The 23,946-nt window shown below is 48.4% G+C and overlaps 1 protein-coding gene across 1 annotated transcript in view; it reads left to right on the plus strand.

The window, feature by feature from the left end:
• Positions 1-23,946, plus strand: part of LOC139047970 (uncharacterized) — a 136,252-nt gene that overhangs the window by 103,885 nt on the left and 8,421 nt on the right. Inside the window, exons 12-17 of the mRNA XM_070522206.1 lie at positions 8,431-8,500; positions 10,983-11,215; positions 12,995-13,214; positions 14,581-14,734; positions 16,652-16,773; positions 20,377-20,506. Of these exons, the coding sequence (XP_070378307.1) occupies positions 8,431-8,500; positions 10,983-11,215; positions 12,995-13,214; positions 14,581-14,734; positions 16,652-16,773; positions 20,377-20,506 (929 nt within the window). The remainder of the gene's footprint in view (positions 1-8,430; positions 8,501-10,982; positions 11,216-12,994; positions 13,215-14,580; positions 14,735-16,651; positions 16,774-20,376; positions 20,507-23,946) is intronic.

Below are 23,946 nucleotides of genomic sequence, written 5' to 3' on the forward strand. Positions count from 1 at the left end.
AAAGGCATCGCCGACGACGCTTTCAATTGTCTGGCAATGTCTCGACTATCGACGCCATTATAGAAGAATGCCGTAGCTTTGAACAGGCTAAAAGGCGCCGTATCTCACACCACATTGCGCGGCTACCCAACACTGCTGCTACGTCGACATGTGAGGGTCGACCGCGTCAGACCACCACCTGTGACATCACCCGCATTGTTCGCCGCGAACTGGAGGCCGCCTGTTCGCCTGCAGCCTTCTCCACGACACGCCTCCCGATCCGCCAGCAACCACCATTGCGATGATTCAGGCCGTCGTAAGACAGGAATTTGAAAGCATGGGTCTGAACACCGTGTGCTCCACGTCCCGACCCAGCGTTCCCCAGTTATCTAGCGGCCCTCCTCGTCCCCGGCAGTCTTTTTCTACCACATCTCGCCGCAAGCCGTCCGAATGGCGTACCCCTGATGACAGGCCGATCTGCTTCCGCTGCTGTCGCATCGGCCACGTCACCTGTCACTGCCGCAACCGATGACCACCACCTCCTCGGACTTACGCCGCCACTTATTCCCGCCCCTTTGGACCTTCTGTACCCTATGCCCCCTGCCATGAACCCACTACCGCTGATGCCCCTGCTCCGAACCTTCACTACAGCCGCTCGCGCTCACCTCGACGCCATCAGTCTCGTTCGCCCCAACCCCGTCGTTTCTCTCTGTCGCCTATCGCCTCCCAGATCCAGCCGGAAAACTAGGCACTGCAGCTTCTGGAGGTGAAGCTGCGTTGTCGACACTACCCTCAAATCCTCTACTCACGTTACCTACTAACCAAAGCATTCTTGACGTTGACGTTAACGGCTATGCTGTCACGGGACTCATCGATACAAGAGCACATCTTTCTATTATGAGTGCTGCCTTCTGACGACGACTGAACAAGCTCCCCACCCCAGCGTCGGGACGCGTCGTCCGCGTTGCGGATGGCGGTACTGTGCCTATCATCGGCATGTGTACGGCCCGTGTTAGCATCGCCGGCCTCCACACTCCTGTCCTCTTCAGCGTGATTGCTCATTGACCCCACCACCTCATTCTCGGCCTCGATTTTCTCTCCGCCCATTCTGCTGTTATTGACTGCTCTTCCAGTACCCTTCGCCTTGAGTTGCCGATACTCGCAGAACCTTCTGACGCACCCCACTGCCGCTTACGCTCCACCGGCTTTCTTCGCCTGCCGCCAAAGTTCATAGCCTACATTGAACTGTTGTCTTTCCCACCAGTTCCTGATGGCGAGTACCGTGTCACTCTTCTGCCCGACATCCCAATACAGTATGACGTCACCGAGCCTCACAGTATACTTACTATTACTGCGAACCACACTCGCATGCCTGTCTGTAACTTTGGATTGGCAAAGCAAATTCTACCGCAAGGTATTTGCCTTGCCACCATTGATTTTCTCGGTGACCAATACGTGGCAGCGTTATCGACCGATGGTTCTCGCGAGCTTAGCATGCCCCTCGCGCCAGCCTCGGGCGTCGATCCCAACATAAAGAAAATTATTGCAACGGACCTGTCCTCTACGCAGGCTGAAGACCTTTGCGAAGTATTATCATCCTACCGCGATATTTTCGACTTCGACGATCGCCCTTTAGGCCATATGCTCGCGGTCAAGCATCGCATTCTCACTGGCGATGCTGCGCCTATTCACCGACTACCGTATCGAGTTTCTTTGTCGGAACGCCGAATAATTCAAGATGAAGTGAACAAAATGCTCGATAAAAACATTATTGAGCCTTCATCGAGTCCCTGGGCGTCACCTGTGGTGTTAGTTAAGAAGGACGGCACGTGGCGATTCTGTGTAGACTACCGTCATCTGAACATTACTAAGCAGGACATCTACCCGCTCCCACGTATAGACGACGCCCTTGACTGCCTCCATGGTTCCAGCTATTTTTCGTCTATTGATCTTCGTTCGGGATATTGGCAAATTGCTGTTGACGACATGGACAGAGAAAAAATTGCGTTCATCACACCTGATAGCCTATACCAATTTGAGGTGATGCCGTTTGGATTATGCGACGCCCCTGCCACCTTTGAGCGTATGATGGACTCCTTCCTCCAAGGTTTCAAATGGTCCACATGCCTCTGCTACCTCGACGACGTCATCGTCTTCTCGCCAACGTTCGACACTCACCTTGAGCGTCTGACAACTATACTTGATGTATTTCGCAAGGCGAAGCTGCAACTTAACTCGTCCAAATGTCGTTTTGGCCACCGACAAATTACTCTTCTGGGCCATCTCGTTGACGCTTACGGAGTACAGCCTGATCCCGACAAAACTCGCGCTGTCTGAGAGTTTCCGGTTCCGAAGACAGCCGCAGACGTTCGAAGTTTTGTAGGGCTGTGCTCGTACTTTCGTCGTTTTGTTCGAGATTTTGCGACAATTGCTAGGCCCCTAACTCATCTTTTGAAGAAAGGCGTACAATTCTCGTGGGGTACTGCAGAAGCAGCCGCCTTCTCTCGTCTTGTCACTCTTTTAACCTCACCACCAATTCTCACCCACTTCGACTCTGATGCCGCTACAATATTACGTACAGATACCAGCGGTCATGGCGTAGGTGCCGTCTTAGCCCAGCGTCAGCGTGGCAAGGATCGCGTTATTGCTTATGCGAGCCGCCTCCTAGCACCATCGGAGTGCAACTATTCCAGTACGGAACGCGAATGCCTTGCTGTTGTCTGGGCGGTTGCGAAGTTCCGTCCTTACCTTTACGGTCGCCCTTTTTCCGTAGTCACTGACCATCATGCTCTCTGCTGGCTCTCATATCGCTAAAACATCCTACAGGCCGGCTTGGTCGATGGGCTTTAAGGCTGCAGGAATTTTTATATACCGTGGTGTACAAGTCTGGCCGCCTGCACCAAGACGCTGACAGTTTGTCGCGTTTCCCTGTTGACGACTTTGACTCCTCCAATATTGCCAGTGCTTCTTGCGCATTCTCTGTATACCAGCTGCTTCATTTCGCCGACGAGCCACGCCGTGACGCCTGCATCAGAGCACTCATGACCGTTTTGAACACTCTCCGGCCGATGCTGCTCTACGCCTCTTCGTCCTCCGCGACGGTACTCTGTACCATCGTAACCTTCATCCGGGCGGCTCTGAGTTCCTGCTTGTAAGGCCTAAACACCTCTGCTCCACCATTCTAGAAGAGGTTCACGACGCACCAACGGCAGCACACCTCGGCGTATCTCGAACCTATGACCGTGTACGTCGCCGTTTTTTTCTGGCCGGGCCTTGCCCGTTCCGTACGACGTTACGTCACCGCTTGTGAACTTTGCCAACGACGCAAGAAGCCTTCCCAGCTCCCAGCTAGCTGGTTACCTGCAGCCGCTCCACATCCCTGCCGAGCCCTTCCATCGTGTCGGCTTGGACCTTCTTGGCCCATTTCCGGAATCTACATCAGGAAACAAGTGGGTTGCAGTCGCGGCGGACTACGCGACTCGCTACGCCATAACCCGTGTTCCTCCGACCAGTTGCGCAACTGATGTTGCGGACTTCCTCATACATGATATCATTTTGATGCATGGTGCTCCGCGTCAATTGCCTACAGACCGCGGCCGCACCTTTTTGGCCAAAGTCATTGACGACATCATGCGTGCCTGCTCAATACAGCATAAATTTACCACCACCTACCACCCCCAAACGAACGGCCTCACTGACCGTTTGAACCGCACCCTTACAGACATGCTATACAAGCACGTTTCAGACGACCAACGTGACTGGGACCTGGCTCTACATTACTATACGTTTGCATACAACTCTTTCCGTCTCAAAACTGCTGGCTTTTCCCCGTTTTACCTCTTGTATGGCCGCGAACCGACGCTACCACTGGACACTGTGCTTCCATCCGCCACAGCTTCAACTAGCGATTATGCCCGTGATGCAATCGCCCATGCTGACCATGCTCGCCAACTTGCGCGCGCTCGTCTACAAGTGTCTCAAGACAAGCAGAAACAACGCTACGACCTCCGTCACCGTGATGTCGATATTGTGCCCGGCGCCCTCGTGTTGCTTTGGTCACCGTCGCGGAAAGCCGGCCTTTGTGAAAAACTGCTTTCCTGTTACACAGGCCCATATCGCGTGATACGCAAAGTGACCGATGTCACATATGAAATTGTTCTAGCCACGCCCACTACGTCCTCCGCTGTGACAACCAGTGACATTGTCCACGTTGCCCGACTCAAGCCCTACAACTCTCCATGCACCTTGGATATGTAACGGCACCGTGACGGTGCTTTTGCCTCCGGGGGGTAATATTACGATATCATTGAGCGATGCTCAAGAGACGAGCCGCCGCGTGAACGACGAAGTTGGTCGGTGCCCTTGGCACGAGCGAGTGTCAGCCTGGCTGCCTGGCTTCAGTGTAAATAGCATGTTTCGCCTGTGTGTTTCCGCACGTCACAATATGGATGAAATATTCCTTTAAAAAAGGGCTATATGTGATGTAATTGACAGGTTAATTACTGCTGAAAACGAAAGCCTAAGTGAGTAGACAAAGAAAATTTGTCTAATAACGCCAAAGCCACGACAGCAAAGACTCGTTTGACCCGCACGGCTTCGTGTTTCCAAGTTGTTTTTCTTGCATACTATTGGATTTGGCGGTCGTAGCTGTAGGGATGAACTTGAGAGGACGGGACTAGGCGAGCAGGGTTTATTAGAAGTATTTACATATTAAGCAATATGCATTGACAGTCTAGCGTGACTCCCATATGGAGCCCGCAAGACTAACATACAGCAAACAGTTTATGAGCACACAGCTCACTAGTACATTTCTAGCATGACAACGAGCACTCAGCTCCCGACGACGAGCACTCTCTGGCAGCCGGCAACCGCTGCTTATAAGCCCTTGGTCCCCCCTTGATTCCAAGTGAACGGAAGCGTTCTTGCAGTCATCGTTCGACGTCACCGTTTGACGTCACCGAAGATGACCCGCCCTTTTGGAGGAGGCGGGCTCACATATTCGTGTTGCACACACACACAGGTGAAAAGAGCCGTAGTAGACGTCAGAGGGCTTCGTAGAACTCTGCTTTGTCCCGGGTGGCGCTGGCGGGTAGCACATTCCTGAGCTGACCGCGCGCCACGTGGCTGCCGGTCATCCGCAGTTCTCTGAAGTGCGCCTTGTCTGGTTGTATTGGAACACGTGCAGCGGGCTGAAAGCTGGCACGTTGCCACCCCGTACGGCCATTCCTAACAATACTAGCACTGTTCAGGCTCTAATTCGCCTTTTCGCGATCACCTGAGTCGTTCGAAAAGTTTTCACTTACCGGACCTCTTCACCCAACATCAATCGGCGTGCGTACGTGCGTTACCGCTAGGAGACAGCAGCGCGAAGCACGGCGACACTGAATGTGGTAAACTATTGCGTCGGAATCCCATACAGTGGTGAAAGCCGTAGAGCAACCACCCCCAAAAAAGGCGTTGCTCCCGGGTTCAAATCACGGACCGGGAGGAACGTTTCTGCGAAGCTCTCTGAGAAACCAGCATAGGTTTATCAGAAGCGTGAGAAAACTTACACAGGCCCATATCGCGTGATACGCAAAGTGACCTATGTCACATATGAAATTGTGAGTCGTTACCAGAGTCGTTACCATCACTTCCTTGCTCACTCGGGGAAGAATAGCTGAATCACGGAGTGTGACTGTAACACTAAGGGCATTCGCAATCGCGTGCACACTCGTTCCCTTTTCGGGGCACTTTTGCTACGTTCCTGATCTGCCAGAATCGTTCGGTCGTCTTAGGCAACGCGGTTCGGTTGCAGATGGACCAAAGTTATGACAATAATAATAATAATATATGGGGTTTTACGTGCCAAAACCACTTTCTGATTATGAGGCACGCCGTAGTGGGGGACTCCGGAAATTTTGACCTCCTGGGGTTCTTTAACGTGCACCTAAATCTAAGCACAGGGGTGTTTTCGCATTTCGCCCCCATCGAAATGCGGCCGCCGTGGCCGGGATTCGATCCCGCGACCTCGTGCTCAGCAGCCCAACACCATAGCCACTGAGCAACCGCGGCGGGTTAAAAGTTATGACAAGGATGCCTCTGTCATCCTAAGCGGCAACCTTGTCGTACGTCCCTTCTGCTTGGCATGTGCTAGCTAAGCCGCACCAGATGCATGCGCGGCACAAATGTCGGCATTCAGTCTGCAGTTATCGCTGTATTGTCCGAGTTCGCCACTTTTTTACCGCATCCAGACGTGCGCGTGACGGTGTCATCTGTCAAAAGGACCCTAAAAGGCAACGCTTGATTTAGGCTGGTTAACGTACTTCTTCATAACACCAAAGGGAAAATTTCCATGCACCCGAATGTAGCACGAAGCTACAAAAGAAACCTATACTGGTTCCTCAGAAAGCTTCGCAGTTGAGCAAGCATTCCTCTTGGTCCATGATTCGAACCCGGGACCAGCGCCTGTTGTTGGGGTGGTTTATCTACAGCTTTCTCAACTTTGAGGGATTTAGCAGAAATTATTTACCACGTTCAGTGTCCCGGTGCTTCGGGCTGCTGTCTACTAGCAGTCTGGTTAAGTCACCGGGTAGAGTACCGCTCCGGAAAGGTGTTGCTCCCGGGTTCGATTCCTGGACTAGGACGAATTTTTTCTCGGCTGCGAAGCTTTCTTTCTGAGAAAGCAGTAGAGGATTCCGTTCGTAACTTCGTGTTACATTCGGGCATATGAATCAAGCTAGACATGTACTTTGAAGTCCTCGCAGGAATTAAATTTTCACAGCGTACGGCTTTCTTGATACATGCCTGCTGGGAGTCTCCTTGTGGCATACTGTGGCAGGCAAAGTAAAAAATAAAAATCACCGACGTCTACAATATTTCCTAGTGCGAATTCTTATCGTAGCTGTTTAGGTTTTCTTTAATTCGCCATGTGTTGTGGCAAAGAATTTGACTCTGAACGACATGGTTCTCTCTGCGGCGGCGCTTAGCCTCTCTGCTCGGGCAGCTCGTTTAGCAGCATCGGCATACGAAGCAGTTCTACCGGCTGCGTCGATCGTTGTTCAGGAAGCGTGAACACGGCAATGCGTGGCTGAGACGGCTCCAAACAAGCGAAAGTGGACGATGTGACATGGCATCGTGACGCAGAACCAATGAAGGCAGAGCTTAGCCCCAATCGCTCGGCGAACGAGTTGGGGAGGAAAAGCATGGCTAAGGAGGAGGGTAACTTCTAATCGCTTGTAGCTCCATTAATAGTAACGCTTCACTTAAAATGTGGTGCGAATGTTCTACTCAAGCTGTGCCCTACGCGTCTACAAAATTTGTCCGAACCGTTTCAGGGGCCCTTTAAACTTCGATAAAGAAGCGACACTCTCCTTCTCCGCCTTCACTCCTCGTTTCTCCTCTTACATGCTCCCTCCTCGGCGGTGGCGCCGCCTCCACTGCTCGAGCGTAGCAACGGCGCCAACATGGGCTCCTCGCCACTCCGTGGACGTTTCTCGAGCAAAAATGGCGCTGATGCACGGGGCGAGGGCCCACGTGATGCTATTAGGCCAATAGCGACGCGGCGTCGGCCTCGGTGAGAGCGCGCGAGGAGGAGGCGGCATTCTTCAAAGCGTGGCGCTACTTTAGGAAGTTTAAGGGGATTTACTGCACTCCGTCTAAGCTCTTTCATCCTTCGCTGGGCTAGTTAGCTTGGTTAAGCTGAGGGACGCCAAGGCTCTACGCAGGAACGGGCGCCTAAAACCAACACCGCACGTAGGCTTGCGGACGCGCGCAAGCTCGCGTACTCGCTCCCGCGCATGCGCAGACGGTGCGGCACGGCTCGTATACGCGTCGAAACGCGGCGCGATCTCGGTGAACAGCTGCTCCCTGTTATCTCGCGCTCGGGCTGCCTCGCGTCGGCGCGCCTGGCTATGCAGCTACGGTGCAGTATACTCAACTCAAAAAAATGCAGTGGTTAAGCCTTCTTTTTGTGCTGATCCAACAGTTCTAAAAATGTAACAATTACGTTTATAGATGAAGCATTTTGAAACACTGGTACGAAGCGGCGCATTTGGAGGCGTCTGTGACTTAGCCAGTGAACGTGCGCACATGGGGAGCGCGTCTTTGTGGTTGCGAACCACATTCCTCGCGAGGCACGGCAGGCGCAAGGCGCGTAGACGCGAGCTTGCAGGCGTCCGCAAGCGTACGTGTGGTCTGGATTTTCATCGTTTCAGAGCTGCACTCTGAAACTAGGAAAACGGTAAATATTAAGAGCAGCACTTGCTTCCTTCCTTTAAATTGAATTGAACGTACCCCAGTACGTGAAATTAGCTAAGCACTAACGCGCCCAACATCGTGTTTTTCCAAGTCCCTTTGTGCTTGCGTTGTGTTACTTCGAGCACTCGCAGTAAGGTGTAGTCTATGAGCGCACACTACCCTTTTCACGTAGTTTTGCCATTTGCATGCTTACAAGCATTTATATTTTAACAGAGCTGCCCGTCATTCATGTCTATGTCAGCCAAGAGGTTCCCCCAGCGATGAAAACGAGCACTCCGATCAGGTGAGTGAAAATATGCACCTGGTATAAAGATGCCTTGTGACAATAATTTTGTTACGTTGGTGTGCTATGTTACGACATTGAACGACACTTGGTTAGACGTCTCCTTTAGTTTACTTTACATACACAGATCTATTGCAAGTTAAATGCGATAAATGTATTATAACTACATGCTTTACATGGGTAAACTCGCTTCGCGGCCACTTGAAATTTACGCTTTCGCGGGCGCTTTTAGTCGCCCGTGTACGCAGAAGCCGTGCCGCATCAGTCGGTGTCATTCTTTTTTTTCTCACGTACGGTTTCGAATCCGAGGTGAACTTCTTTCTGTGATCGCATCAGATTAAACTTTTAAAGGTCTAGAGCGACGCCCACTGCAGTGCCAAGAGTGCAAGTCAGGTCCAGGGAGGATATACTTTTACGAATGAAAAAAACTGTTCCTCCTGCTTGTGGTGTTTTCTCTCGGCCCCGCATTACGTAGTTTGTTGCGAACACTGCGTGCCAGTCGCGTGAGCCAAACATTCGCGAGAGTCGGGGATCAGCCGTTGTCCGTTGCCCCACAATGCGCTGCGCGTTCAGATTAATGGCACATGTTGCTGACTGGCTAAAGGAACGCACGCACCTGGCGCAGTGCCCGAATTCAGTGACGGTCACCTCGGAGTCCTTTTGTTCACCGTCATTAACTCGTCAATGTTAAACTCAAACCAATAAAGATCTCGGCATAGGTCAGAGAGCAGCCAGCCATGAAATCTTAACAGAAGGTTAAAGGCATGTGCCAGGGAAGAGTGGCAGGACAAGATGGAGTACCAGCCGAATAATTCACAGAGGCAGGAGATACTATACGACATGCTGAATGCTGACACCGCCGGTGACGGCTAGGACTCACGGCTTCAAGTGTACCAGAGAGCCGGAAGAATTTCATCCATAAGGGATGCGTTGAAGAAAAATTAATTATAAACCACCTTAGTCTTCCGCAAGAAGCTAGGAAAGTGGTAAACAGAAAAAGCGGCACTGGCTTCCTTCCTTTTTTTTGTGCTACAGTACCTTGCTATTCAATGCATGCCTAGAATAAGTATTCAGGGTATTAAACTGCAAACGATTAGGAGCGAGGATCAACGATAAATATCTCAAACAGCTTTCGGTTTGCAGATGATGTCGTCTGCAAAGTGTTACACTACATGCGCGCCGCGAAAACAGCTGAAATTTTAAGCCTAACGCCTCGCGCCCACGCCTAAAGCCGGAGGGTCGAGGTCAAACGTACACGTGCGCTGTACGTAATTCGTATCGCCGAAACGTCAGTATCCGTAACAGCTGACTTCGTGAATTATTCAAGGTGCCAGCAATTATTTGTTCCATCTGTTGCTCCCCTATAGACAGACGACTTAAAGTTTAGAGAAAAGCCACAAAGTGAATGCCTGCAAGTGTTCGTTTTACTCTGTGCCGTGACGTACTTCCGTTTCGTGTGCTTGGTCCCCCGTCGTGCAGTCGTGTGCGCAGAAAACGACCCTATCCGCCATTTTCTACGAGGTTCCAGCGTGCGATCGTGCTCTTTGAGCCGCTTGCTTCTGCTTCAGTGTGGCGCTGCCCTATAGCCCTACGCTGTAAAATAATTTACACCCTAAAAGTGGATGAAGGTGTAAATGTGTCTATAACACACACCCTAAGGGTGTGAGTTTACACATTTACACTCCTTTTCACTTTTTAGGGTGTTAATTATTTTACAGTGTAGTCAGCTTGTTCTCGTGCACAGCGCGCAAAATCGTGTGTTGCGCGAAGAGACAAACTCAACAAAATCGTGTGTTGCGCGAAACCCGTCACCGGAATGCGTCACTCAGCGCAAACAAGAGAGAATAAAAAACAGGATGCGTGACGCATGCGTCATGTGATCCCCCAGCTCTGGTTTAGGATAACGCAGGGAAGGAATTTTGTTTGCGGAGGCAAGACGGCGGCAAGGTGGGAGATGGTCGATGACACTTCAGGTATCTCTAGCCGTGCCATTGGTGAATGAATTTCAATAATTCTTGCTGTAAAACATTCCCTAGAGGACACGTAATATCCAGCCTAAAACCAAAATTTGCAATGTGGCCTGGTTGAGGGACCCTTTGATATCAAACTTGTAAAGATCATTTACCTTTACACCCAAGAAGCATACAATAACGTGAGTTCTGAAGGTGTAAGGGTAAGCAGCAGACGGTTTACGCACTTATGCACGGGAGCGTTAAAGAAAATGACTTTGAACTTTATTTTCTCTTCTAATATTTACCACATTATCGCGAACGCCAAATGGCAACCTCCATTCAAAGGGCGAAAGGAGAGGGGGAGGGGGTAATTTACTCATGTATATACACATTAAAGTGCGCCTTTAAGAACCTTAGGTGGTCAAAAATGACTCGTAGCCTCCCTCTAAGGAGCACCTCACAATGAGATCTTTGTTATGACAAGTACTATCCCCGAAAATGTTTTCCTTAATTTCACCCTCTTCCGGCAGGCCAGACAAGCTGGAAGTAGGCGCCGAAGAAGCCAAGGAGACTGAGGTGGTCCTCCCCGATAAGGATTGGATGTCATACAAGTCGGTCGGGTTCTTCGATGCGAATGGCGTGCTAAAAGGCTACGTGGCAATACCCGACAAATTGACAGTTCCTTATGTCCAGCACGCCAGTAGCCGGCGCGGTATCAAGGGACGTCATGCTGCTGGCACACTGGCCGTCAAGGCCGCACCGAGTGAGGAGTAGCATCTTGAACCTCTTTATTTTTTTTTCACCATTTCACTAGAATTGATTTCAGTCAATGTCAGTTCAAATTATTCGAACCGACACCTTCAACTGTGTGCAAACCTCTGGCGAAATTCACACAGGATGGCGAAGCCCGCATCCGGAGGCCAGCAGCGAGTCCAATGTTGAATGTCGCACAAACGTGCGAGTATTGTAAAAGTAACAAACTGCGACTGCACTTGCCGCCCAACTACAACATAGTCTGTTTTGCTAAGTTGACTTTAAATGAATTTAAACTCTTTAGGCTGAAATAAGTTGATACACTTTTCGATGCATATTTAGAAAAGGTTTTAGATTTCAAGCTATCTCGCACTTTTAGATATGAATTATTTTTTATTGCTTAAATGAAAGCCTCTGGTGTATCTTGTGCGCGACACGCGTTTGATGTTTTAAATGTATTAACAGAACACAGGAAATCCCTTAATTTTAGCCAGGAGACTCCGGTTGACAAACGGTCTCCAGTTTTTAGACATTTATGGGAATGTTTCTGACAACGACGTACCGTCCCGCCGTGTGCCTTTCACCTTCTGACTTCGCCCATTCCAAACCTGGAACACGAGCGATCGCATCTGTGAGTCTGGAATCAGAATTGATGAGATCACGCCGTGCAAGCTAGTTCCTTTCAGCGGGTTATCCTAGAGTGTGTCGCTATCTTTCATAGCTGAAGCACTGCTAAAGCCGTTCAAAAGTAAGCCTCCTGGTTCTACAATTCAACATGGTCTTTCCCTGCTGTCACACACCGGCGCACAATCTAAACAAGGCGGCTTTCAAGTATGACGTGCCTGTGGCTTTCTCTGCGCCGTGCAAATTATCTAAGATTTGCAGATGTGTACTGGAACACGGAAAATGAGAACAAAATCGGGTAAAATAGCATGCTAGGTCTTTTGTAGAGTGCTGTGTGAGGGCAGTTTACGAAAATCCGTTAAGATGTGGCAACGTGCAGTTCGGCCAAGCTTGCCGATACATCAGTGATTGCTTAGAACATGCACTGTCCGTGGCGGATGGAACTGGCTTGCACCATCTTCATCGCTGTAAATGCACATGCGAGTCCGTGCTATCGGGTGCTCAAATTCCGAAACAAAGCCGTGATGCAGTTGTACGCGAGTTTCCTGGGCCATATTTTGTCGAAGAAGGATGATTCATGTTCAAGTGAATCTTCTATTGCAATGCACAGCAACGAATGCAACTCTCTGGGAGATCGCTTTTGAGTGTGCAATGTTGCGCGTATCCTGTACGCCTGTATATACAGTGTTCTTCCGATAGTAAATCGGTTCTAAGGATGCGCCCGTCCATATTGCTTTTGTCCTGCCTCGTCTTTTGCAGCGTCACAATTCTGGCAATTAGTCATGCACCTGCTATCCTGGCGGCGTGTTTATTTGAACTATTTAAGCAATCTTGACATGGCCATTTTCATCTATCAATTCGGCACATTTGATCGCAGTTCAACTACGCTCATTAAGCAGCTGCAATCATGTTATCTCTGCGAACGACTCGCAATATTTGGACAAGGTAGTTGAACCCACAGCGGGAGGCCAGCATGCAGCGTGACCAATGCCAACCAGATAGGTAAATTTTTAGAGGACAGCTGCAACGAAATTTCACTAATCATCGCTCACTGCTTAACGCGCTTCTAAAATAGTTGCTTCTTCTGTGGGCAGTACAGACCTCAGCGGTGTCGCGTGTTCGTAGCCTCCTGAACCGTAGCACGTTAAAAAAATTTCGCTTGCAGGAAAGGCTAGGCTTCTCGTGTGCTCTTACGGCGAGTCTGGGGTGGTGAAAACCATGGTGCCCTCGGACGGCTTGTGCGACGTCGTTTTCTACACGGATGTAACCTACGACGGTGATGCTGAAGCCATCGTTCCCAAGGACGGAAGTCCGGCATTTGACGTTCTCAAGTCCGCCGCCAGGAAGTACACAAGGACATCGTTCGGCACATCCATGGCCACTGGGTGAGCTGCCCTCGATAGACGCACGCAGTGGTTTGCGTCAGAGTATAAGAGTGTTTTAGTTGAGCGTCTTTACGATACGCACCGCTCCGAGCTGCCCCGCTAAGCCACAGCGGAGCGGCGGGCGATTTTCACGTTTTAGTTTTACGCTTAACGTAGCGGAGCGGACCTTTCGGACCTTTCGACCTTTTGCAGCACCCCCTGGCTAAATTCAGGGTAATGAAAGAAAGTAAAAAAACTTTATGATCACTCTTATACAGTAAAATGTATATATGTATACATATAACTTATTTCTCCATGAAGTATCTAGGCGTGCGCTTGTAATGCGTTACCGGTCCATTTTATCCAATGGGAAATAAAGCGCCGTCTTGGGGAACGCCACGTGTTAGCCAGCGCACTTGCTTTCTGCATCCAATCCAATCCGTTCTGACGCCAACGCTAGCCAAAGTGCTGCGCGGCACGCTCTGCTCAGGCAGCTTCTAAGCGGACCGTGTTCCTCGCTCCGCTATCCCGCTTACGGCTAAGCGGACGGCGCATGCGCATTCGCGCTTCCGCTCCGCTTAGCTGCTTAGCGGAGCGTAAACACGCTCAACTAAAACACTCTATTGGTAGATTTAGCACAGCGGAGATGAACTTGCTACGCAGATAGAACGCACGCGACCACAGCGTTGGCGGTGGCGACGTCCCTCTTGGCGCTTCGCACAGTGTTCATTAGCGAGATTTAGCACATGGTGGACGCGTCCGAGAACAGCGGTTCTCGGGGTGGCATTCTGGTTGGTGCGGGGAGGTGCGCTAACCATGGCCCATGTGTCTCCTGGCCGGAGGTACAGGTACACAGAGACCCTGGTCCAGTGTTTTGACTGTGTCAGCCCTGTTCTCCGACACGCTGGCCTAGCTGTTTGTCCGTAGAAACGCCACTTGATTCCTTGTAAGTCGCCTCCTCTAAGCCAGCCTGTCGCCGCTTCTTACGCCGGCGGCAGTTGTGAAAGCTCGGCTTGACTGAATTAGCGGTTGAAGCGCGGGTTTATTTCTTTTTCTTTCCTCATTATCGTATGCTGAATACTCTGCTTGAATGGCACCGCCTCGACGCGATCTGTGTAGTCCACGCACTCACTCGCATACGCAGTCACGCGCACCTCTATTGGCCGACACTCGCCCAACATTCATACTCACGACCACTCGAACACGCCGTTATTTCTGCCCACGCGTTTTAACCGGCACTCACTCCTGTAGTGAAACTTCTACCGCTGTGAACGTAACGAGAGCAAGGGAAATGCTGCGATGCACCCTATACACATTTTCAAAGTCCAGGTGCATTGCAGACCGCCTAAACTTCGGCGAGTGAGCCTTTCTCTTTTTCTCGCTGCAGGGCCATCGCGGATGCTGCGAAGGAGAAGAAATCTGAATTGATGGCCGCCATGGCAGACCTGTTCAGCGCCAAGATGCTCCACTTCGGCATGTTGAATGTCGAGAACATCGAGGACTACGACAACCTCAAGGACGCCGATTTGCAGTACATCAAGGTGAGTGAAAAGTATATAATAGCTGTGTCTTACCAGTACTCACCTACGGGGCAGAAACCTGGAGGCTTACGAAAAGAGTTCTACTCAAATTGAGGACGACGCAAGGAGCTATGGAAAGAAGAATGGTAGGTGTAACGTTAAGGGATAAGAAAAGGGCAGATTGGGTCAGGGAACAAACGCGACTTAATGACATCTTAGTTGAAATCAAGAAAAAGAAATGGGCATGGGCAGGACATGTAATGAAGAGGGAAGATAACCGATGGTCATTAAGGGTTACGGACTGGATCCCAAGGGAAGGGAAGCGTAGCAGGGGGCGGCAGAAAGTTAGGTGGGCGGATGAGATTAAGAAGTTTGCAGGGACGGCGTGGCCACAATTAGTACATGACCGGGGTTGTTGGAGAAATATGGGAGAGGCCTTTGCCCTGCAGTGGGCGTAACCAGGCTGATGATGATGATGATGATGATGAAGGTGAGTGCGCGCGCCTCGCTCTTCGACAGCGCCAGTGCGACGCATACATGGCGCACACGGCACGCATTACGATTGACGCTGCAGTGTGAGCTTACTATTTGGGTCGGGCAGGCTCGGAGGTGGTTGAGAGAAAGCTCTAGTAGCACGGCGCACAGTGAACGGTTCAGTCAATTTGAATGAAAACTCATTGTTACCCAATCTGGAAATACGATTAGATCTGCAGCTGTTTTCGATCGAGAGCTGTTAAATTAGGAGCTCACAAGCAAAATACACGTGTACATTCAGTGTACCGAATTCTATGAGGCTGGTTGCATATAAAATAAATGGAGAAAATGCACCCTCGTGCAGGCTATCAAATAATTTTAACTACGGCATATAGGTTATTAAGTCTTAACAACAAACTTGAATCGAATTAGTTCGGCTGTTTCGAGAGCATTTGTGTTTTACGTCCATTTGAATATGAAAATTCACGGTTGCCGCTGAAGTAGCGCAAATTTGGTGTGCGAGTTTGTCAGCTTCTCACAAAGTCATAAACTCTAAAAAATCGACTAATGAGTTGCGAGTGGTTATGAATTGGTAAACGTGACCTTTTGAGGCCCTTAAAAGTATGTTAATGTACGCGATATAGCGCCAATAAATTTTGAGCAGGACATCTTTAACGCCCTCGCAAACATGGTGAAATTTCGCGCAAGCTGAGGCACACATCGCTCGGGGCAGTTAAAACGGATTTGAGGAAGTTTCCGTGGTAGCTGTAAGCTCACCGATTTTGGAGAAACTTTCTGAAGAATGTCATGCGCTTAAGCAATTTCTCCTTCCTACCGTCATTATAATTCATCGTTCGTGCTTAAGAGTTAAATCAAATGCAGCTAAATGGTTAGGACGGTATTGCAAGTCACGCGTACGCGAGTATGCAAATCGGAGTTCGTCAATGTAGTGCAAATGGGATAGTTTATACAGCTTGTTGCAATACTGTTACGATATGTAATAGGGCCCTGCAATGGAATTCGTGGTATATTTTTGTGGCGTATATAATACATCAGTCTTCATGTCATGTGGCTTCGGTTAATTCCTAACATTTAACTTCAATTTTTTTTTAACCGTACACCAACCAATTGCTCCGGTCAGTCGTTATACATCAACTTCTGCAGTTAAACGCTACGAACATGTAATTTTCTTCCATGCACGCCCACGAAAAATATTTATCACTTCAGATAAGCGTGCGATGACGCGCAAGTTTTTTTTTTGTCTGACGAAAAATTCTGTGCAATTGTTCAATTGTACAGAGTTGTACAATTGTTCAATGCTACAATTCTGCACAAACACAATCTGTACAAGTCTTTTTTTTGTTTTGATTTTGCGGAGCCAGGGAAAGCAATTCGCTTCAGTGAGCTCATGTCGCAGCTCGGATATCTCAACACGCTGCAGTATTCGCTGCTCCGACCTTGCAGGTAGCCGACGAGTTTCTGAAGCGTAAGCCGTCAGCCCGTTCGTATCACAAGGCTCTGGGTCTATCACTCCGAGACGGTTCGAAAGGAGCAAAGATCCTCGACGCCGCCAAGCGAGTTTCCGTGTAAGTGTCGTCCAGTGATAACGCGCCTGATTTTGACACTGAACCGTATTTTCTGGAAGCTGAACACTCAGGGCAAATTAGTAGTGAAGAAACATCTCCAATAGTGAATTTATTACAACTCGAGGTTGAGGAGCCAGCACTGCTTTGTTTTAACGCGACAGCGTTAAGGAGCTCGTGTCGCAGAAAAGCCGGTGTCGTCGGCGTCGACGTCGGTGTCGGTGTCGGCGGCGTTGGCCATGAGCGATAAATCCCAGCAAACACTTCATGAATAAAAAACAACTTGCAAGATGGGCTGGGTGGGAATCGAACCAGGGTCTCCGGAGTGTTTTCCCGCCGGTCAAGAACGCAAACGTTACCATCTCTAGTGGTGCTCTCCCTACACCCCCCTGCCCCTAGCGTAACGAACTCTTCAAAGCATATTCCGAGGAAGCTAGGAGCAGAGTTGGCTCATAACCGCCGGGTATAATTATGTGCACTCTTTTGTTCTGAATGTTCTTAATTCTAAACCGTATTCTAAACCGTAGAAAACCGTTCCCCATGAACAAGATCTTGGGACCATGATCTTGTTCTTGGGAACCAGATCTTGGGACCAGACTAGATCTTGGGACCATGAACAAAATCTTGGGACCATTTCTCGCCTAGGCGAGAAATATAACGCTTACGACATCAACACTTGCTGCTCGAGGTCTACTCTCTGAAGTCGTCATCCTTGGTGAGTTCTGTAGCAGTGTTCGCGTATCAATTGCTGAACACTGCTTTGACTTCGACGGTGGTCTGACAATCCTCACGCAGCTTGTTCTGCATATAGTACCAAACTTGTTAGCGCTCATTTTTTTTGCGCTTTATCTGCGCATGCTTCGTCAAAAAAAAACAAATGCCGATTTGCCTTAGTCTACGGCTTTCCTGGTCTTCACATAGGTATTCACTTGGTCTTCACACTCCCGGTGATTAGCAGGAACAAATGTTCAAGGCCACGATTACTGTGGACGCCGGAAGTGACAAGGTGGCATCACGGACGCCATATTTAGTACATTTCCCTCAATGTGTGAACGGTGCACACGATGGCTACATCGCCGTATTTTTTGCCCGACAAACCAAGCGAATAACTTTGTCAAGTGTCGTGTTAAATGATCGGGATCATAATTTGCGACTTTGCTGCGAAATTTCAGTACATATATTTCAGTGTATGAATTCGAGTATATAAATTTGGAAATATATATAAACAGCTTTTAGTGAAGTCTTTGTTTCGAAGCGCACAGCTTATGGTTGGCCATGGTTCCCACTTCAAAACACCTTATTCTGTGTTGCTGCGAACGGATGAGAAAAAGTAGAGTTCTTCTCAACTTCTGTTGCTGCACTCTTTTATACCCTCCTCAGACCAGAAGCCCGCTCAGGGGAACATAACATTTCAAGTCGGCCCTCATTATCGACTAGTATATACTATGAAATTAATATTTCATAGTATTTTTATTTGAATACACAGGTTGGATGCTAGAGGAAGCATACCCATGTAAATGGAAAAAAAAGTGTCGTCTACTTGCGATCCTTGTCATAAAAAAAAATCATAGCTGATCGTACATGATCTAACATCACTCGGTACGCTGGCTTATTGACGCTGCATCCTCTTTTTTTATCGTATCAACTTAAGCCAATCGAGAGGTACTTGATAGTTTCCTTTTGTCGTCTGTGACTGCGCAATGGCCATAGCAAATCGGTGGGAATTTTCCCAAAGGCTTACAGCAGTAATGCGCCTAAACCGTTCTTACACTTTTCCGCACACCTCAGACTTTAAATTGGGATTCGATATTTTACGTAATTTCTGCTGAGCTAATCCTGAAAAGGAATAAAACAATGTACATAACTGGGAACTATGGGACTGAAGAGGATGCAAAAGTGTGCTCACATAAGACAGCTTTAGTTCAGAGGACGCAAGCGGCTTGCGTACGGAAGAACTAGGGGCCACAGTACTGTGCATGCGCAGAAGCGGTCTGCGTGGCGCAGTACTGTGGCCCCTAGTTCTTGCGTACGCAAACCGTTTGTCCCACCCCCTATCGTAAAACTCTCCATGAATGTATCAATCCACGCTTTTCATAGAGAACTGGCCTTTGGTCTGCTACGTACACATAGTATGCACGTGACGTCACTTCCGCTGCTGTCGTCTGCGTCCGCTACCTTCCGCCATCTTGGGGTAGCTTATCAACAGGCGCGCGCATAGGCCTATAGGCTCCCCAACATGGCGCTGCCGTAAACCGGAAGTCGCGGAGTATCGTTGAATGACGTGCGTGCATACTATGTATTCTGCAGAATAACCACCTGATATAACTGCGACTACGTTTGTGACATTTGCGGCAAATCGCAAATCGTTTTGTATGCGTTGAGCGTCCATTATACAATGGGCCACTGTGCCTTGGTCGCGAATGCAGACGGCGCTCTGCGGAAGCTATGCCCCGAGCGCGGCCGTGCGAACGTATACGTGCGTCTCTTCGTTTGCTCGCCGTTAGGCAGCTAATACGCTCAGATCTGCTTCGTCTCTTCTGTGTGACAACAGCTTGGTCAATTTGTGACGTACAATCGTCATCAGCATCGGCGAACAGCGAAGTCTTTTAAGGCGACCGTGACTCGCTATATATGAGCTCAAATCTGGGAACTTGGTACGCAACGTTTCCCTTAATAACTTTCTTGTATCATTGAACCCTTTTGGCTTTTATGAATGGTACGTGTGTATGGGCCCTACGGGCGTTTGAAAAAGCATAGGTGCTCCCTCTCGTATGGGTCACGGCTGTACAAAGTCGCCCCTCACGTCAAGCACAATCGCATCAGTTGCTGTCATGTAGCACGCCATATTTGTTTGTCCGTAAGTGCAGATGGTGCGAACAGCTGCTCTAGCGTCCGTCAGCATTGCGTGCTGTGTGATGCTAAAGCTTTATGTGATGCGTGATCGTAGCGCCACCTACCTTGCCTTGTCGCATTACATTACGGCGCGATTATAGAGCGCACGTGTAGGACAGTGCATCTTATGTGCTCATCATACCTTGCTGGTGAAGCAGCGCACTGGCACGGGCAAGATGAAGACGCGCAAGAAAAGACGACACTCGCTGCACTCGCAGCTATTTTATTTCAGAACAGATACTTCACACACACACATATATATATAACATATATATATATATGATATATATATATCATATATATATCATATGATATATATATATATATATATATATATATATATATATATATATATATATATATATATATATATATATATATATATATATATATATATATATACCTGCGCAATCTCAGGCGTCAAAGACGAGATCAAGGCAAGAATAAAGGCATTTTTTAATCATTTGCCCGCGCATACTCGGGCATCACGTCACTTAGGGCACCTATCTATCATTGTGTGCAATCCTATCGCATTTGTTGCACCCCTAACAAACATTCTTATTACAAAGTTTTTTTTTTCTTTAGTCTTCTCTTGCGTCTCTTCACTTTGTCCGTGTCAGTGCGCTGCTCCACCGGCAAGGTATGATGATGAATCACCAACTGTCCCAACATACAACATTACTGATCTTATGCGCTGCTCGTTCTGAATGATAGCGACTTCCCCGAACTGACCATGGTCATCATCAAGCTGCATACCGAGAACTTCGGCCCCGCCGGCGACCACTGGCCACTCGCGCCCAACCCCGACGATGTGGACTTGTCCGAGCACAACGCTCTGTCTCTGGTGAGTAAGAATGTGTGTGCGATGCCTCAGTGCCTCCACGTTAGAGGGCATGTCCGTCCGTGCGTGTATGGCTTTTATCTGCGATGGCGAATTTTCGCCGTCGCTGTAAGGTTGCACACACATTTATGTATATGTAGGCAATATGTTCATGCCGTACACGCAAAGAGCAGTCTTATTTCAAATATTCCTCAGAATTTTTTTTAATTGCAGCACGCAACAAAGTCATGAAAAATTATACCCCAGTGCATGCTCTATATATTAAATTTATTTGGACAATTAAAACACGCAAAACAATGGTACTTCTTACAATATGAAACTGTTAGTTCACTGGCGCCAATCTCTACGTGGAGCGCGGTGAAATAACTGTTAAATAAAAAGTGAAATACTGGTAGCACAGTGGCGTCTGTGCGATAATATTACACGCCCTACGCAGCGTGTTGAAGCATTCAAGGGTGCCAGATATTTAGGACACAGCCGTGCATGTAGCATCCGCGCACAGTTAAAACACCTTCAGAGGAGTTGGTTGAGTGCAACGCTAAATCTTGCTATCGCTATAAGTGCGTCGCCCGTCGGGCGAAACTCCCACTTTTATTGCACTATTGCTCCACATATATTTAGGTATATGTATGCTATACGCTTATCCATGCCCTATGGACGGATTATATAGCGACATTATTGTATAACTAAAGATGATTATGCCTACAACTATTAAAGATGCCTACAAACTATTTACTAAGGTAATCGCAAATAGAATCAGGAACACCTTAGACTTCTGTCAAGCAAAGGACCCAGCAGGATTCCGTAAAGGCTACTCAACAATATATCGTATTCACACTATCAATCAGGTGATAGAGAAATGTGCAGAATATAACCAACCGTTATATATAGCTTTCATTGATTACGAGAAAGCCTTTGAGTCTGTCGAAACCTCAGCAGTCATGGAAGCATTACGGAATCGGGGTGTAGACGAGCCTTATGTAAAAATACTGAAAGTTATCTATAGCGGCTCCACAGCCACCGTAGTCCTCCATGAAGAAAGCAACAGTATCCCAATAAAGAAAGGCGTCAGGCAGATAGATACGATCTCTCCAATGCTATTCACAGCATGTTTACAGGAGGTATTCAGAGACCTGGATTGGGAAGAAGTGGGGATAAAAGTTAATGGAGAATACCTTAGTAACTTGCGATTCGCTGATGATATTGCCTTGCTTAGTAACTCAGGGGACGAACTGCAATGCATGCTCACTGACCTGGAGAGGCAAAGCCGAAGGGTGGGTCTAAAAATTAATCTGCAGAAAACTAAAGTAATGTTTAACAGTCTCGGAAGGGAACAGCAGTTTACAATAGGTAGTGAGGCACTGGAAGTGGTAAGGGAATACATCTACTTAGGACAGGTAGTCACTGCGGATCCGGGTCATGAGACTGAAATAATCAGAAGAATGGGCTGGAGTGCGTTTGGCAGGCATTCTCAGATCATGAACAGCAGGTTGCCATTATCCCTCAAGAGAAAAGTTTATAACAGCTGTGTCTTACCAGTACTCACGTACGGGGCAGAAACCTGGAGGCTTACGAAAAGGGTTCTACTTAAATTGAGGACGACGCAATGAGCTATGGAAAGAAGAATGATAGGTGTAACGTTAAGGGATAAGAAAAGAGCAGATTGGGTGAGGGAATAAACGCGAGTTAATGATATCTTAGTTGAAATCAAGAAAAATAAATGGACATGGGCAGGACACGTAATGAGGAGGGAAGATAACCGATGGTCATCAAGAGTTACGGAATGGATTCCAAGGGAAGGAAAGCGTAGCAGAGGGCGGCAGAAAGTTAGGGGGGCGGATGAGATTAAGAAGTTTGCAGGGACAACATGGCCACAATTAGCACATGACCGGGGTAGTTGGAGAAGTATGGGAGAGGCCTTTGCCCTGCAGTGGGCATAACCAGGCTGACAATGATGATGATGATGATGATGATGATGATGATGGTGGTGGTGGCATCGCGTTGCTTAGTAAGTAAGGGGACCGATTGCAATGCATGCTCATTGACCTGGAGAGGCAAAGCAGAAGGGTGCGTCTAAAAATTAATCTGCAGAAAACTAAACTAATGTTTAACAGTCTCGGAAGAGAACAGTAATTTACAATAGGCAGCTAGGCACTGGAAGTCGTAAGGGAATACATCTACATAGGGCAGGTAGTGACGGCGGATCCGGATCATGAGACGGAAATAATCAGAAGAATAAGAATGGGCTGGGGTGCGTTTCGCAGGCATTCTCAGATCATGAACAGCAGGTTGCCATTGTCCCTCAAGAGAAAAGTATATAATAGCTGTGTCTTACCAGTACTTACCTATGGGGCAGAAACCTGGAGGCTTACGAAAAGGGTTCTACTCAAATTGAGGACGACGCAACGAGCTATGGAAAGAATGCTAGGTGTAACGTTAAGGGATAAGAAAAGAGCAGATTGGATGAGGGAACAAACGCAAGTTAATGACATCTTAGTTGAAATCAAGAAAAAGAAATGGGCATGGGCAGGACATGTAATGAGGAGGGAAGATAACCGATGGTCATTAAGGGTTACGGACTGGATCCCAAGGGAAGGGAAGCGTGGCAGGGGGTGGCAGAAGGTAGGTGGGCGGATGAGATTAAGAAGTTTGCAGGGACGGCATGGCCACAATTAGTACATGACCGGGGTTGTTGAAGTATGGGAGAGGCCTTTGCCCTGCAGTGGGCCTAACCAGGCTAATGATGATGATGAAAGATGCTTATACCACGTCTTACGTTTTTGACTAAACCATTCCTGAGAATTTTGACAATGGCAGTCCACGAACAAATATTATGAAACATTACATTCACCGGGCACGCCTTTCATCTTAAGTCTTCTCAGACTCTTACATATTAGTGATTCACTGGCACGGCTCTTTACGGGCACCGTAGTTGTGTGGGTGCAATGTCATTACCTGTGCTACTCTGTATTAAATGCTTAAAAGGTTCCAGGACTTTTGACTCCCCCCAGCAGTTTTGACGCACCCAGCAGTTTTGACAAGCCCAGAGCTATGGGCGTGTCAAGTTCTGGGGGTGCCAAGAAATTTGGCACCCAGAACTTTTGATGCACATGATAAGTTCAAGCGCAGTAAAGTGGACCGATCGCTTCAATCGCAGAGACTGCTGGTGAAAGGTGATCGACCCCACCAAAAGCGTAATGGAAGAAACATTTAGAAACGTTGGTTTCGAAGAAATAAAGGACTGTTGTAAGGATCGCACACATTGATACTGACACCAGTACACGGCGCACGTCCTCCAAAGAGTTTTAATGCAGTTTGTGCAATGCGATCATCTTTGAGCTCAGTTTGTTTCAGTTTCTTGAGCGTTCTTTTTCACACAATGATGTGCTAAAATACAATGATCCAATATTCATATGCAATAATAGTGGTTACACACAGAAAAA

The sequence above is a fragment of the Dermacentor albipictus genome, chromosome 7 (assembly GCF_038994185.2).
Source record: "Dermacentor albipictus isolate Rhodes 1998 colony chromosome 7, USDA_Dalb.pri_finalv2, whole genome shotgun sequence".
NCBI lineage: Eukaryota > Metazoa > Arthropoda > Arachnida > Ixodida > Ixodidae > Dermacentor > Dermacentor albipictus.